Source organism: Malus domestica, chromosome 06, assembly GCF_042453785.1.
Source record: "Malus domestica chromosome 06, GDT2T_hap1".
In the NCBI taxonomy this organism is placed as follows: domain Eukaryota; kingdom Viridiplantae; phylum Streptophyta; class Magnoliopsida; order Rosales; family Rosaceae; genus Malus; species Malus domestica.
Genome location: NC_091666.1, coordinates 28,508,789 through 28,525,311, shown reverse-complemented (window position 1 = coordinate 28,525,311; position 16,523 = coordinate 28,508,789). Strand labels below are relative to the sequence as shown.

Genomic DNA, 16,523 nt, shown 5'->3' with positions numbered 1-16,523 from the left:
TGGTTGAAAATTCTTTGTGTACAAATATTATCACTTTGAGATCTGATTCTGGCAGAGAGTACTTGAGCAATCATTTCTCTCAATTCTTGGCTGCACATGGCATTCATCATCAACTCACTTACCCCCACACACTTGAACAAAATGGGTGTGCAGAGCGCAAACATCGTCACTTGGTTGAAACTGCTCGCACTCTTTTGACAACTTCCAAAGTACCCCACATCTATTGGGTGGAGGCTTTCACCACTGCCATCTATCTTATCAACCGATTGCCCACTGCATCCAGACAGTCTCCTTGGGAATCTCTATATCATCGAGCTCCAAACTATGAACTTCTCAAGGTCTTTGGTTGTGCTTGCTTCCCATGGCTCAAGCCTTATTCTTCCTCAAAACTGGATCCTAAAGGCAGAGCCTGTGTCTTTCTTGGATACAGTTTAAATCACAAGGGCTACAAATGTCTTGACCCTGCTACCCACAGAGTGTATATTTCCCGCCATGTCCTCTTTAATGAATCCAGTTTTCCATTCCATCATTTCTCCCCCATCACACCTTCAGCTTCCTCCCTGCCCCCTGGGCCTACATCACCTATACCATCCACCCTTACTTTTACTTTTCCTATTTCTTCATCCTCTAGTCCTACAACCACTTTGCCTCGATCCCCCTCCACTTCACCATCCATCTTCTCCCATAACAATTCCCCACCTATCCACTCTAGTCCTGTAGTGCCAGTTCAAGATTCCATTCATTCCATTCCTATTCAACCCCCTAACACCCATCAGATGCAAACCCGATCCAAATCTGGCATTTTCAAACCAAAAGCACTCACTACCACTAAACACCTTCTACCCTCTCATCTCTCAGTGGATTACATACCTAAAACTTATCTCCAAGCTTCAAAATATCCTCATTGGTGCCAAGCTATGCAAGAGGAAGTCATTGCTCTCATCAAAACTGGAACTTGGTCTCTTGTTCCCCAGTCTCTATCACAGAATATTGTTGGCTGTAAATGGGTCTTCCACATCAAAAGAAAGCCCGATGGCACTATAAACCGGTACAAAGCTCGGCTCGTTGCCAAGGGCTTCAATCAACAGGAAGGTCTAGATTATACTGAAACTTCAGTTCGGTAGCCAAGCCAGTCAATATTCGACTCATCCTCACTCTTGCCATTCAGTTTGATTGGTTCTTGAATCAACTCGATGTCAGTAATGCTTTCCTACATGGGACACTCAATGAATCTGTTTTCATGCAGCAACCTCCTGGATTTGAGGATTTAACTCAACCATCTCATGTTTGTCACTTGCATCGTTCGTTGTATGATTTAAAGCAAGTTCCGTGGGCTTGGTATGACAAGCTTCATGGTGCTCTTACTTCTCTTGGCTTTGTTGGATCTCCCAGTGACCATTCATTGTTTATCAAAAAGGGTTCAGATATGATTTTCATTCTTGTCTATGTTGATGATATTTTGGTTACTGGTCCAAATTCTACTGCCTGTAAACAAGTTATTCAGCAACTTAGTTCCCTGTTTCCCATCAAGGATTTAGGTCCGCTACACTATTTTCTTGGTCTTGAAGTCAAAAGATCTTCTTCTGGTATCTTTCTCTCTCAGACCAAATACATATTGGATTTGTTATCCAAAGCCAACATGACTGGAGCTAAACCTTGCAGTACTCCTCTCAGCACCTCCAAACTTGATCATGATTCTCCCTTATGTGCTAATGCTTCTGAGTATCGTTCCCTCGTTGGTGCTCTGCAATATCTCACCTGAACTCGTCCTGATCTCAGTTTTGCTGTTAATCTTGTCTGCCAATATATGCACACTCCCAAAATTTCACATTTTCAGGCTGTTAAGCGTATCCTCCGATACCTAAAGGGATCTCTTGATATTGGTCTCTGGTTCTCCAAGTGTTCCACTCCTCCTACTCTCACTGCTTTCTCGGACGCTGAATGGGCTGGCTGTGCTCTTGACCGCCGATCAACTGGAGGTTATTGTGTATATTTGGGCAATTCTTTGATTAGCTGGAGTGCTAAGAAGCAACCGACTGTTGCTCGATCTTCCACCGAAGCAGAGTACAGGTCTCTTGCTAACACTGCATCTGAAATAACCTGGCTCTGTCAATTATTGGTGGATATTGGCTATTGCTTACCTACAACACCTCACCTCTGGTGTGACAACCTTTCAGCTATATCTCTAGCAAAAAATCCTATTTTTCATGCTCGGATAAAGCATGTAGAAATAGACTATCATTACATTAGGGAAAAAGTCTTTGCTAAACAGATTGCTGTCCATTTTGTCTGCACTCAAGACCAAGTAGCTGATATCTGCACCAAGTCTCTGTCCAAGCTTCGATTTTTCTTCCTTCGTGACAAACTTCAACTTCGGATACCCAAGTTTAGTTTGAGGGGGGATATAAAGGGCAATATTGTAAATGAATCGTAAATGAATGTTCTTAGTTGTTAGCTTAGTGGTTAAGATAACATGTTAGTTTGATGTATATATATACCTAAGCTGTAACATTATCAGAGTGTGAAATGAAAATATATTTTACCAAATAATAGCTATGTCCTTCGAACAATATTTACGTCACACTTCTGTGCTTGTGGTTCTTCAACGTCTGTTCTACCAGATTCAACTACCCAATTCTAAAACACCCCAACCCCATTTTATTTAAAAATTGTTTTAAAGCCTTGGTAAGCCCATGGGGCCCACCTTGTTTTATTTTTGTGTTTTCCGGTCTCCCTCTCTCTTCTCTCAGTTCTCTCTTCTCCCTCACCTCTCCCGCAACTCACTCTCTCGGCCTTCTCTATCTCAACCCATCTGAGAGTTTTCTTACCAACAAACATCACCCCGTCTTTATCTCGTCGCTACGAACTCAACCTTAGTCTTGGCATCTTGGAAGTCGAACCAGGAAGCCTCATACATGAGCTCCAACGCAGACCGACGCCTTTCGAGGCCATTTCCGGCCAAACCACGGTGCGTTGGCCAGCGTGTAAGGTATCAATCTCTTTGTCCCGTCGAGTAGTACAACTTTCCTTTTTGTTTCACTCAATTTTGTTGAGTATTGAATAAGTTATACGCATTTGAATCTTACCCAGTTTCCGGCGACCTCAGTGGCTTTTGAGGCATTTTCCGGCCAAAACACGGCTAGTTAGACGTCACGTGAGGTACCATTCTCTTCATCTCTTTGAGGGCTACAACTTTCATTTTTGTCTTGCTTGATTTCGTTGAGTAGTGATAAAGTTATGGTCGTTTAAAGTTGGGTGGTTTTCCGGCCGAATTTCCGGCCTTTTGAATCCTGTAGCCCAGAAAATCCAAGGCCTTTGGGCCTTCCCTGCCTAGCCCATCCTAGCCCGTTTTTATTCTATTTAATTATTTATTTTCAGCAGCCCAAGGGGCCTTAGGCCGGTTTTAAGTGAAATGGCTTAAAGCCCGGTCCTTTGTGTGAGGCCTTAAGGCCTTTGTGGTTTGTGTGTGTGTGTATTAGGCGTGTGTGTGTGTGTTTAAGTGCATGTGTACGTGTGTGTATATGCATGCTTGCATGCATGTGCATGCCGTGCATGTGTGTGTTTGTTGTGTGTGTGCTTGTGTGGTGCGTGTGTGTGTTTGGGCTTAGGCCCAAACCACATTTCTTCACCCTAAACCCTTTATGTGCTTAGGGGCAATTATTGTGATGTTTCCGTCTTCGCTAGTGGCGCAGCTTTTGGCAACTAAGTACTGTGAGTGGACCCCTTCTAAAATTATATGATTTTATGCTTTAATTGCATAAATGAATAACATGCCTTATGAGTTTATGATTTGATTTATGATAAGCATGTTTATGGAATATATTGATTATCGTCTCGTGTTTTGATGAGGAATTAATTGTGGCCTATATTGAGCTATATTTTAATATATCGTATTTTCTATAAAAATCATGAACTGGTAGACTATCTAATAGATGACGATATGATGCTAGAACATGTTTTTGAACCCCTCTTTATAGTATAAACGATGGTCGGTATTTATACTATGAAGTGGTTATTTATGAGAGGCGTAACATTTTGTGCGTACCTAGTGGACACTATACCGCCTAGGGCGAGGATTTGGTGTTGGCATTTAGGCCGGGAGAAATAATCCCTAGCTACGGGCTGAGGGACATGAAGAGGCATTGGGCCGGGAGTTGGTAATCTTTGGCTACGGGCACAGAAACCATGGAACAGGCATTGGACCGGGAGTTATATTTATTCAATGATCTTACTAGCAGCACACCGCGCTTACGAGACGATTTATGAGACGTTTACTATTTTGATTTCTGCGATGATATTCCGCTATATGGCTTTTGAGATATATTTTTGGCATGCTAGGATTTTTATTAAATCCATAATTTATTATGCTAGTAGTTTTCATTATATAAACTGTGGGGGTTAGTATCTTGATCATTGTTTTATTATATATATATATATATATATATATGAACTTGGTCCACTCACATTTGTTTTGCGTCCCCATTCAGGACTTAGAATCGAGGCATACAATCCCGGCGTCAAGACACTTTCGCAGCAGCATCTTCGGATCCTCTCGATGTAGGACTCACTTCTTCATTCATTAAATTTTATCTTAATTCTTTTTAGTGACTAGGTTTAGTTGTATGCTCTGAGCACGTTCCTTAAATTATTAATTCATAGTATTTAAAATTTCTAACCTTTATTTACTTCTTATTCTTAGCTTTTGTATCATTTAATGGCTTTCGTCACCCTCGGGTGTCGGCCAGCACATGTCTATCCTGGTATTCGGGGAATATCAGGGTCGGGGCGTATCAAATTCTACAATCCGCATTGGATTCTAGAACTCTAGCGAATTTGCTTTTTGTGTGTTTAATCTCTAGAAAATTCGTATAGAAGAAAAGAGCAAGAAAAAGATTATCTATTTGGATACTATGGATTGCAGATATATAGGCTGTTTCACACCCTTTCAAATACCAGTTCAGTGTATTTGAAGGTTCACAACTCTTTCTAAGAGTTGTGTCTTTTAATCAAAACGTTTTTAATTAATAATAAATTAATTAAAAACTTAATCCGAAAATTAAAATTAATGAATCCCAAGGCTCTTGTCTTGATTAATTAATATTAATTGTATTTAGGCTATATTATACAAGCCTAATCCACACAACCATAAGGCCCAAGCCTTCAATCCATTTCCAAATGACCCATATTCTAATTACTAGACTAAAGCACTAAATCTATTAAAGGCCCTTGAGAATCTTGTTTTCCCCAATGTGGGACAAGAGTCTCAAAACTTCCAACAAACACGAGCACTATGAGATTCCAAGTAACTGTCGACTTCATCCCGACAATGATCTATTTAGAGATCAGGAAGAGCACAAGATTCATTTGGATATAAACGAATGGCAGTGCGGATACTGTAAGAAAAGCTTCCGTGCTGAAATGTTTCTTGATCAACATTTTGACAACAGACACTACAATCTTCTGAATGTAGTATGTGGACTGTATTTCCTTGCCTTAATATGTTAGGAATTAGGAACACTTGTCCAATTAGTGCAAGAAGCAATTTCATTTTCAGCTGGCCCTCTTCGCATTTGTTATCCTCTGTTATATTTATATTTTGTTCTTCTAGTTGATAATCCTCAAATTATTACTTTAGTCTAAAGAAAGCTTTTCAATTGCACTGTACAAATTAATAGTTTTTGGAGCCGAATTTCCCTTTATTTACGAGGTTGCCACTGACTCTCTCTGCCGCTGATCTTCATGCCGCGTGTTGATGATCGTGGAAAGGCAGGGGTGCGATGGTCAGTTTGGTCTGTAGGGTTTCGAACGGGTTGGGTGAGTTAGAGAGTTTCATTTCCTTTCTTTCTGAGCTACAGTGGGACTCGGTGAGACCATGCTGTCGAGAGAGAGAGAGTGAGCGAGCAGAGAGAGGAGAGAGAGAGAGGGAGAGATAGATAGGGATTTGGTGAGAAGAAGGCATGCGGCTTGCAGGCAGACAGAGTCATATGGGGTGTACGATTTGAGGGTGAGAAAGAGAGGGGATTGAGTGGTGATGCTCGATTTGGGAAGAGAAAGAGAGAGAGAGAGAGATAGAGAGAGAGAGAGAGGGAGAGGGAGAGAGCGATTTTGGGGTTAGGCGAATGCGGGAGAGAGGGCGAGGGTTGTTGCATCCGTGTCACTCAAAGTGGGTTGCGAGAGAGTGAATGAGCTACATTCTAGGGTTTGAAAGTTGGTTTCGAGAAAGTGAGGGGGCCGGAGTTGAGGTAAAGCTTGGGCTGGGTTTATGGAATGGGGGAGGAGGGTGTGGAATGTCATGGAGAGGAAGGGAAAGGGAGGTCTGCCAAAAACGTGGGTTGCAGGGCTACAATGAGGGATATGGCGTGGATTGGCAGGGAGGGGAAGGAAGAGGGAGTAGTGAAGCTTGCCAAAAAGAGTGTTGGATTGATTTTTCCTCCTCAAATCAAGGGTTGGTGTCGGGATTGAGGGGTGGGTCCAAAATGGGTATGGTTGTGAGGGAAAGAAGGATGGCAGAGACAGAGGTCATGGAGTTGAACGTGGGAATTCCAAAAATCGAAGGCTGCTGTCAGTGGGTGTCAATATCAGCAACGAGCATGATTGGGATGTGAGTTCTCTCAACCTTTTGATTAATTTTTTATATTTTGGCTTTTTATATAAGCTATGTAGCAGCTGAGATTCAAAGCTGCTTCGCTTTCTTTCTCAAGTGTTTCATCAAGGAAGAAGATGGTCAGTTAGTTCTCTACTTTTCAAAAAATAAAAAATAAAAAAATCATCATTTGAAGAATTTTGGGAAAGTTTTGAGATTTTGAGCTTATGAATTCATATTTTGCAAACCAAATGAACCCAAGATCCGCATTCCGAAATCTTCAGGACCTGTGGAAGAGGAATATGCCATTGAGATTATTCTTAGTGCATGCTGAAACATAATCTCAACAAGACATTACACTGTTGATTTAATAATCAACTATAGTATTGTGGTCTGAATTCTTTCTTATTAAACGACTACTCTCACTCCCAAGAGATAAATTCAGGCGAATTGGCCCTTGCCATTACCTGGAAACGACTACTCTCACTCCCAAGAGATAAATTCAGGTATTGCATGTTGGATTTGAGTTCATTTTAAGGTTAATCAAAGGTAATCCTCACATTTGCATTTTTCCGGTGAGTTTCAGAAATCTGACGGGTAATTTCTGGTTAAACGGCAACCAAATATCTTCCTAAGTGTCGTCATCCTTCTTGGTACAAGGCCACAGCACAACTGCACACCACCCTTTTGCTCATGCTGGTGAGGTAACATCACTATTTAATCTGGGGGAATTTGTGATGTGGTTATTAATCTGCTTTTTGATTTATTTACTATTAAAATGTGTATGTTGCTTAGATTTATGTTGGTTTCGATACGAAAACTAATTTGTTGTGCTAAGTAGTAATGGCCTATTAAATTGGGAACATATATTTGTCAAAAGAAACTATGCTTGCACAAATTTAGTCCCAGTCGTATTATTCTTCTTGGCTTTTTGTTTGCAATGATCAATGACGGTACCCGTCGTTCTACTCATAAATCCTTCCCTCACGTGGTGAATTGGATTTTGGAAGCGAAGTTGTTGGCCATGAAGATTTAATACGTAGTTTGAATGATCGAAGGTTTGGTTTTTATGGTTGGAATGTTCGACTGAAAATTATAGACTCAACCAAATAATAGTTTATAAGAAATTAACACATATACAAGACCATTATAAAAGAAAAATAAACAAAGCTGAAATCATTGCAATAACTATAATAATTGGTTTTGTCATTTATATATGGTATTCCTTGATAATTTATTTATAACTTTGTTGTTGTGTCATAAAAATGAACTCTAATATATTTATATTCTTTTGAATGCCTTGCAACGAAACTCACCAATGAGTTACAAACCGTGAAGGAAATAGCAGAAGAAAGATTACTGCTTGAAGCCTATCCTGCTACACCTGTGAAATATAATGCAGATAAGGTACCCCAATATACTTTTTTTAGATACATTTTCTCACGCAACCCTTCGCTATGTGAATGTGCACTTTCCTAGGAAATTTACAGAGTTTTCTATTATTGGATGCATTTGGTTATATAAATGTTTGAGATTTATTGTCTGAAAAAGAAAGGGCAGTGGACCATAAATTGACATGTCAATTGGAAACTGAGGAGCCTGATGCAACTAAACAAATCTATCTACATTACTTCTAAAAATTAGGGGAAAAAAATGAAAATGTTAAATGAAAATGTTCTGTTTCTTATGCTTATTAGGGAAAAAAAATTATGTTTCATTCTGAGTTCATGTTTTTTCCCACTATGTCTAGAAGTATGAATTTTCCTTTTTGTTGACCTTTTTAGTCGGTGCTCATAATTTGGATTTTTTTTAAAACTAAAATTGGTTGCAGAGAGAGAAAGAGTTCGTTCGACGCTTAAATCAGACCCCTGAAATTTTCGTGTCTCCAGAGTTCTCCAGCTAACCACAGACCCCTGTTTGCCGTACTTTCATTGCACGCAGATATTCTGGTATACTCACTAAGCATAAATTTAATGGTTTACAGAAACTTTTAATTGTTCCATCCTAAATATCTTCCTTTATTCTTGATGCCATGCTACTTGCTCAACCCTTTCTTATCAGTTGTGTCACCTAAAATTAAAATGAAATGAAATAGTTTCCCTACATGCTTAATGTTGTAAATGCTGGTGATGTTAGAAATTTAGTGATTGTTGCTCTCTATAATATATCCGTGCTCATGTGTTTTACAGAAGCGCAGTTAAAAAAAACTGGTTGCTGCTTGGATGAGAGGAGTATAATTTCATTAAAAAAAAACTGTTTTGGTTGCTGGTGGTGGTTTATCTGTATTTGATTGGTAATTTCTACATTTGATGATTCAATAATATTTTGAACTTCCATTTCTGTTGTTAGCAGATAACGTCTCCATCTCGATTCTGCATGATCAAAATGTATGTCGGGCTAAGACAACCATGCTTTACAGGTAGAGAGGAAGCTACGATTAGAAACAATGTTGAGTGAAATTTAAGTCTTCATTTGACAAAAAAAAAAAAAACTTTGATTCAGATATCTATATTTGTTGTTTTATTCTATTGACAATTCGTTGTTTGATTGGTTTTGTTGCTTTCCTCCACTTTTTAACTCATATTCGTTAATATACCTATTTTATTTGGGTGATAAGTTCACTCTTTTAATCTTAGCTAGAGGAAGATATGGTGTGGTTTTGTTAATGGCAGTGGATGATTTGGATGAAAGTATGTATCTTGGGGATTTTTTTGCTTGCAGTTGTTTAGGCCAACACTGAAGAAGTTTTGTGGAATGAGATTCTTATACCAAATTGTTTCTCCGTTTATGGCAGGTAATAAACGTGGTCCAACCAGTAGCTGATAAAATGTCATTGTATATATGCTTTTGTCGATTTCTGCTAAGATAATGAGGGAATCCAAAGGATCGAGGCCAATCGATCTGAGGTTTGTACTACTCTATCCCTTTCTTTCTCTCTTTCTGTGAATTTCTTGAAATTGACGACGCACGTTCTGATTCTTGCTATGTTTGGGAGCGGAGAAAGCTCTAGATTAGCTTTGATCGCTTGAATTTTTTCTTATTTAGTTCAGCACAGTCGGACTACATAATCCTACCATTGGGCTATTTCTAGGGACGTTTATGTTTACTTTTGTTAGTTTGTTGACAGTTTGGTATGTCTATCATATTGATGGAACTAAATTGTGAGTTAATTATGGTTTAGGTTGTAGAATTCTGAATTCGGAATTCCCTTTGGAAACTGTCACAAGTGATGTGTCTGTTGTGGCTACAGGAATCAAAAGCGAGTGAAAGGTAAAGCTTCTCTCCAAACATTCATCGGCAGCAATTCCAACCAGAGCCAGGTATATCTTTCCTCTTGCTTTATCTCTATGATGTTCTATCCCAATTTCTCTCAAACAGTAAGGGTTTTGGTTTGCTTTCTTGGATTAGATTTGTATATATTCCATTGCATCTCAGTTTTCTCTGATTTAATAGCATAATCTGGCTCTTGGTATTCTAACTTTGCTTTCTTTGCATCAAAATTGTATCTGGCTCTTGGTTTTCTTGATCTAATTTTTTTTATTTCTATAATTAGATAAATTAAGGAAAAAATTTCTATTAATATATGAGTATTCGATTCTGATATATCATTTTCCTCCATTTGACGTGATTTTGGATTATTAGGACTCAGGCTTGCCTTCCGTGTTTTCGGTGAAAAAAGGCTTTTAGCTGAGTAATTTACTAATTTGGTTTTGATTATCAGCTATATAAGAGAATGGGGGGTTTAATTTGTAATTATTTTGATGCGGTGAAATTTTTTAGGTTTTGCAGATTTTTCCAATTCATGATGATAAAAATTTAGGGCTTTCATTTGTTGATGTGATTTCCACGTACTCTGAATTCAAATAGAAATGCAAGGATATATTAGACTTAATAGTGTTTTTAGGCATTCACGTGTTTCCTTATTATAGATGATGTATTTCTGTAGTGCACTAATATTTGTCTTAAAAAAATTAATTAGTTTTTCCTTCCCCGGTGTTTGCTAAGGCGCTTCTCGAGACGGCATTGGAACGTGCAGGGGATGAGGATTCAGGGTATGAGGAGGAAATGGTAAAGGAGGAGGACCAAAACGCGTTCTCTGTTGGGATAATTGGTGCCCTGAATGCCAGAAAGTCTGCACTCACCACTCATTAATTAGATGGTTTGTTCCTTTGGTTTTTATGGTTTAAAGGTGTTTAATTTGATGGTGTTTTTGATAAATTGTTAGTTTAGTTATTGATTGTATTGAGTGTGGTTTATGCTTTTGGTATTAAGTATTTTTTTCATATCCCTGAACTCCTTTTCAGATAGAGAAATGTGAGTTCTTCTAAGGTGTTAAAGTGAGTGTCAATCAGAGAGTATTTTGTTAGAATATCTGTCTAAACAAAAAATTTCTTTGGAATGAAACAAATGAAACAACTTTTGAGACTCCCACATTTGAGATGTGTATTGGTTTTGAAAGTATATGACCAAAAGTTACATTTTCATTCCCATTTACAGAAATACAACTTGCAGAATTAGTTAAATGTATCAAATGACTAGCATGTGAATTTGTGTATAGTTAAAATAATCTTATCCTTGAGGATTATTGATTGGGCAAATTTGGTTGAGTAAATATAGGGTTATTGATTGGGCTAATTTGGTTGATTAGTTGATCTGATTCGGATGGGTTTGAGGGTTAGTTTGTAGGAATGTTCCATTGGTGTTCTTTTTCTTCTACACAGTTACCAAAATCTCAAGTCCCCATTTGATCCTCGAGTACGACCCAATCATATTTGCTATAATACAATCATATTCTTGAGGTTTAGAATTTTTACACTCATGTTTCTGCCCATTATATGTTTCTGCCCAATCATATTTGCTCATGTTTTCGCTGTTAGAAAATACATGCATGCTCTCTAAACTAAAATACACTTCTCAGATTGCTGTGATTATTGGATTGGATTTTCCTTATTTACCTTCATATAATGGTGGGTTTAAATTTTCAGGTGAAAGTTTTTACACAACCTCATTACTTGCAAAGTTTTGTTCAGTCAACATTCAAGGCCCTGCCATCAGATCAAGTTAAAGGTACGAATCACTGTCATACTATTTTCGTAACTTTTTTTTCCCTTGCTGAACACAATGGAGTGAATTGTCTTCATTTGCATTCTTGCATTTGAACTTAAGTAGGTTCTTACATGACATTTGTAAGCTTTTCATTAGTCATGAAATATGATACATTTTCTCTTTACAAACTGATGACATACAATTAGTTTCTTTTTGGTTGGGTTGAAATGATATTGATTGTATTGTTATAAAGCTCCTTTTTATAGTTGAGTTGAAAATCATGTTAATAGAATATTTTTTTTGGTTGGTCCAATCTGTAACAGATGAGATTGTTTTGTGTGAAATTATAATGGAATCTCAAATTTGTCAGGTATATCTTAAGATTCTTCATTGCATATTCACCTTCTCACAACTTTTACATTGTCTCTTGATTGGATGGATTTTTATAATTTCCATGATCAACGGATGCATGAAGTAAGGAGGAAGCTACTATTATGGAGCTTCTTTGGCATGGTAAGTTGAAGTTGCAAATCATTTTTTTTGTTCATGGAATTCATTATCTTGCTATATTGGCAATTAGCAATGTCTGACAATTGGTAAAGTGTATTCATTTTTCTGCTTAATTTATATTAAGAATATTTGCATCTTAATACTTATTTTAATTATGTTAATTTGTCCCCTTTTTCCATAGAACTTTGTGCAATGTGAATGTAGGTTATTCTCAATCCTCAGATAGTGATTATTTAACGACTTCTCCAAACTTGACTACTTGGCTTAATGTATGCTTGGATTTTAAAGGGGCACTGTATTTATGGGTTGTTGTACGATTCTAGGGAGATAAAGAGAGGGGATTGAGAGGTCATGCTAAGGAGAGTATATTACTTGCCACTGAGGAATATACTTCATATAATAGCAATGTGATGATGTGTGGCATGCTTTAACTAAGGGATATTTTTGTGTAGTAAGAAAGCCATAGAGTCACATTTTTGTTTTTGTTTTATTTTTTTGGATTTGTAACTGAAATTTTATGTATGTTTCTTCTGTTTCTTAAGGAAACAGAACTTTTTTGGAAACCATCTCTTTCTAATCAAAGACAATAAGTTTCTTACCACTCATTGTACAATGTGTTTATATGCCAGCTCACTTGAATGTATATAAAAAAAACTATTTGTTCATTATTGTGTTGAATTTATTCATCCGATTACACCTGAAACAACAGGTTCCCGCAGCAACGTGCGGGCATATTTTCTCGTCTATTCTAAAATTGAAGGGGGAACGGCACTGTAGCTGACTCATTCTTTGCCACTCGATTTCACCCTATTTACAACAATACCGGCCGAATTGCATAGGTTGGGAGGGTAATTCTCAAAAATTCAAAGGGTAATTTTGTCCATATGGCTTATCAGGGAGCCACTCGATTTCATGCTATTTACAACAAAACCGTGAGGTTTGGGGTGGTATTGGGGTTGGGTTGGAAGGGTAATTTTGTCCTGTGCGTTTGAGACGGATTGGGGTAGGTTTGGGTTTGCTGTCATTCAGTGAGGGTTTCGGGGATGAGAGGCCATGCCTCCGAGAGAGAGAGAGAGAGAGAGAGAGAGAGAGAGGGAGAGAGAGAGAGAGAGAGAGTGATAGATAGAGCGACAGGGAGGAGTGGGAATTTCAGCGCCATTGCTGCAGATCCTCGATTTCATGAGTGGGAGAGATGTTTGGAGATTTTTTTCCCACTTTTTGAGAGACAGATGGACAGGGAGACAGAGAGGGCAGAGAGCATGCTGTGCATTTTTCTGGGGTTAACGGGCTTACCCCACGGGGTTGGTGAGCAGAGGATGTCTGAGGGAGGTATGGGAGAGGAGAGGGTTTTCAGTTTTGTCATCTGATTCAACAGGTAAAACACTGTTCAGAAATCATTGTTTATTGTTTGTTTCCCATTTGTTTTGTTAAAACTATGATTGGCATTTTTTTTGTTTCGGCAAAATTGTAATGGATGTTTATAGCCTGTTTAGTTGGGTGTTAGGAAGATAAGTCTGTTTGGTGCACTATTTTGTACACTGTTAAAGTAAGGTTGTGTCTTTTAAACTTGGGGTGTTGCACTAAGCTCATTTTTGTTTTCTTCATGCTTTGCTGTTGTTTCCTTCTCAACAAGTTGAATTCAGGTTCCTTTTCTGCTTTTCATCCTTTTAATATCCCTCTGTTGCTAGGTTGTTTCTCCATGTTTTGTTGCTTCTCTATTTGTGTGATAAGGGTGTTAGAAGGCTGTTTTATTTATTGTTTTGCTTCTCTGTTGCTAGGTAGTATAATTTTGAAACAAGTTTCTTCTCTATGTGTTCAAATGCATCATTGTTTTTCGTTCGTCAGTTTCTTTTTCATCATTAGCTTTCTTATGATCATTGATAGTTTAATACCACTTGGGAATTCACATGCCACAACAATTTTAATTTCCAAGCTCCCCTGTTTGCAGCTTTAGCACGGTAAAACTTTAGTTTGATTTAGTATTGTGCTTTAGAGTGAACTTTGAGTGTTGATATATGTGTGAGTAGAGTTGTAAAACAGAGAGAGAAAATGAACTTTAAACAAATGAAGGAAACAAAATTTGAGCAAAAACTTCCAATCTTTAAAACTGTGAGGCTTTTCAGTAGGTGTGTTTTGTAAAAAGGTTTTAATCTTTCTTAGAAATGTAGCTTTCTCAGTTATGCAATGCTTTTAATAGGTGTATTTTTATCTTTCCTAATTGTTGATTTAATTTGGGTTTTGTTAATAGTTTAATTTGGAGTTTAATTGAAGGTTTAATTCAGGTTTGTAGTTGGGGATTAATTGAGGGTTTAACTTTACTTAGCTTAAATTGCATAATGTGGCTTTAAATTTGAAAGTGTCTTGGTTGCTAACGGATCTGCTTTCTTTGCAGATTACAGAAATTTGGATCGTTTGAGGAAGAAGTTGGTTCCATTTGTTCAAAGCCTACTTAGCTATCTACCTTTTTTTTATTTATATTTGTGAAGCTTTCATGGTTAGATTTTAAATATATAATTCAATTTTTGCCGTTTGAGCTTATATTGGAACTGAGTTTCTTTTTATTTAATGTGCGTATCAGTATTTGTCCATTTATGTCAGGGTTGAGATGACTAGGCATCCATTTGGTAGTTTTACGTTAGAATGGAACTAGGCAATAGATTAGGTTGCAAGATAAATTTCTAAAGTTCTACTAGCTTAGGTACAAATTATTTTTCAGAAATCAAACATGCAAAATTTCTATGCATGTTTTGAAATTGGTTGTAGGAAGTGGGCTTCCAAGTCTTAACAATAATGGAGACTATGAAATCAGGGTAACCAATTAGGGGTAACTATATATTTCAAAAACGCAAATTTTACACACACACACACATTCTGTAAAGAATCAGTTTTGATTGGCACAGATGAAGATGAACAATAAGAGGGTTTTCTATTCAAATTTACTTTTTGTAATTTTAGGGGTTTTGATCTTACATGTGTATTTAATTTGGTTTTGTTTTCAGTTTCAGGAGACTCTGGTTTTTCGTTTTTTGGGCCTTTTCTTTGCAGCCTAGAAAGCCCTCTGTGCTCAAGGTAAACAATTTCAACTTTTTACTTCTAAAGCATTGCTCTTATTTAGCAGTAGGAATTCCATTGTATACAATAATATGTTTTGTGTTATGCTAGGAACCCTATTTCCCCTTTTTGTCTTTCTGTGCACTCGGAAAACAAGCCACCCTAATTGAAGCTTTCTATCTTCAGATCACCAGCAATAATCTCATCAAGGTCCCAGGAGGAATCACGAGGATTCACTGCCGAATTGGTATGTACTTATGCTTTTGTAAAAAGCCCTTTTCTTGCCATTTTTCTGTTTTAGAATTGGACCAAAATGATTATGAGTGATTTTGAAAAACACTAAGATAGAAAAAATGGCTATCAAGCAAGCAGGTTGTGAGTATTCAAACATATAATTTTCAATCAAATGAAATAGTTGGCACCACAAGCTTTTAAGTAGGGAGGGATGTTTGTTTATATATTTTTTGGTTTTTATTTTTTCTCCTCAGTTGTTATTTTCCTTTTACTGTATATTGTATCTTCTGTTTGCGAATGCCTCTGTTTTTTGACTTGCTGAGAATGCCTGTCAAGGGTGGCTCAACAGGACTGGGAAATCTGGAGAGGGGCGAGGGGTTAGTAGAGGGGGGATTGGGCATGTAGCATCAGGGTTAGGTTACCAAGATGGTGTTTGAGTGGGTTTGGCAGTGGGTCATATGGGGGACGGTGGTGATGCACTCCGAACTCACGAAGGTGCACAAACATTACGAGTGCATCACCATAAAAAAAATTTCATATTTAATTGTTATACCCTTCACAATAAATAATTTCCACATCAGAGTTTTTTGAAACTTAGAAGACACCGGAAACACGATTCGCATAGCAGACTAGCTTATAGATGATATAATAGTCGGATAACAAAGTTCTCAACTGAGGGTTCAGAGAGACTCATTTCTATGTCCAATTATTAAGTATCTTTTGATTTTTATTGATATAAAGACCTTTTCTTTCTCCAATTATGCCTCTGTCAACATTTTTGGTTTAAATGCACTCAATAAGTACTCACATTTATCTGATAGACCAGATGAAAAAAGAGGGAAACATGGATTATATATGCACGAAGGGCACCACAACAAATTGTCTTGGAATTTGAGTTTGGATTGGAATTTAATTTCGATATACAAAAGCACTCACCTTAAACACAGAGGAATCAGATGCTTGAGTTAAACAATTAGCTGATCACAAATTGGTAGGGGTTTAATTTGAAGAAATGGCATTGAACACATTTAATTGACTGAATGCTGAAATTCTCCCTTATGCACCAAATTGGATTCATAAACTGAATCTCATTTTCATG

The 16,523-nt window shown here is 37.6% G+C and overlaps 1 protein-coding gene and 1 long non-coding RNA gene across 2 annotated transcripts; both read left to right on the top strand.

The window, feature by feature from the left end:
- The first annotated feature begins 7,033 nt into the window (after positions 1–7,033).
- LOC139197083 (GTP-binding protein ERG-like) lies at positions 7,034–10,776 on the top strand. The gene is made up of 4 exons (XM_070823683.1): positions 7,034–7,089; positions 7,170–7,287; positions 9,834–9,903; positions 10,589–10,776. The coding sequence occupies exons 2-4, from the start codon at positions 7,277–7,279 to the stop codon at positions 10,733–10,735; spliced, it is 228 nt and encodes a 75-aa protein (XP_070679784.1). The 5' UTR covers positions 7,034–7,089; positions 7,170–7,276; the 3' UTR covers positions 10,736–10,776.
- Positions 10,777–14,993: 4,217 nt separating this feature from the next.
- On the top strand, positions 14,994–16,303 carry LOC103427576 (uncharacterized). Its single transcript, XR_528344.4, has 3 exons — positions 14,994–15,208; positions 15,377–15,437; positions 16,246–16,303. It is a non-coding gene; the product is annotated as an uncharacterized lncRNA (long non-coding RNA).
- Positions 16,304–16,523: the final 220 nt, after the last annotated feature.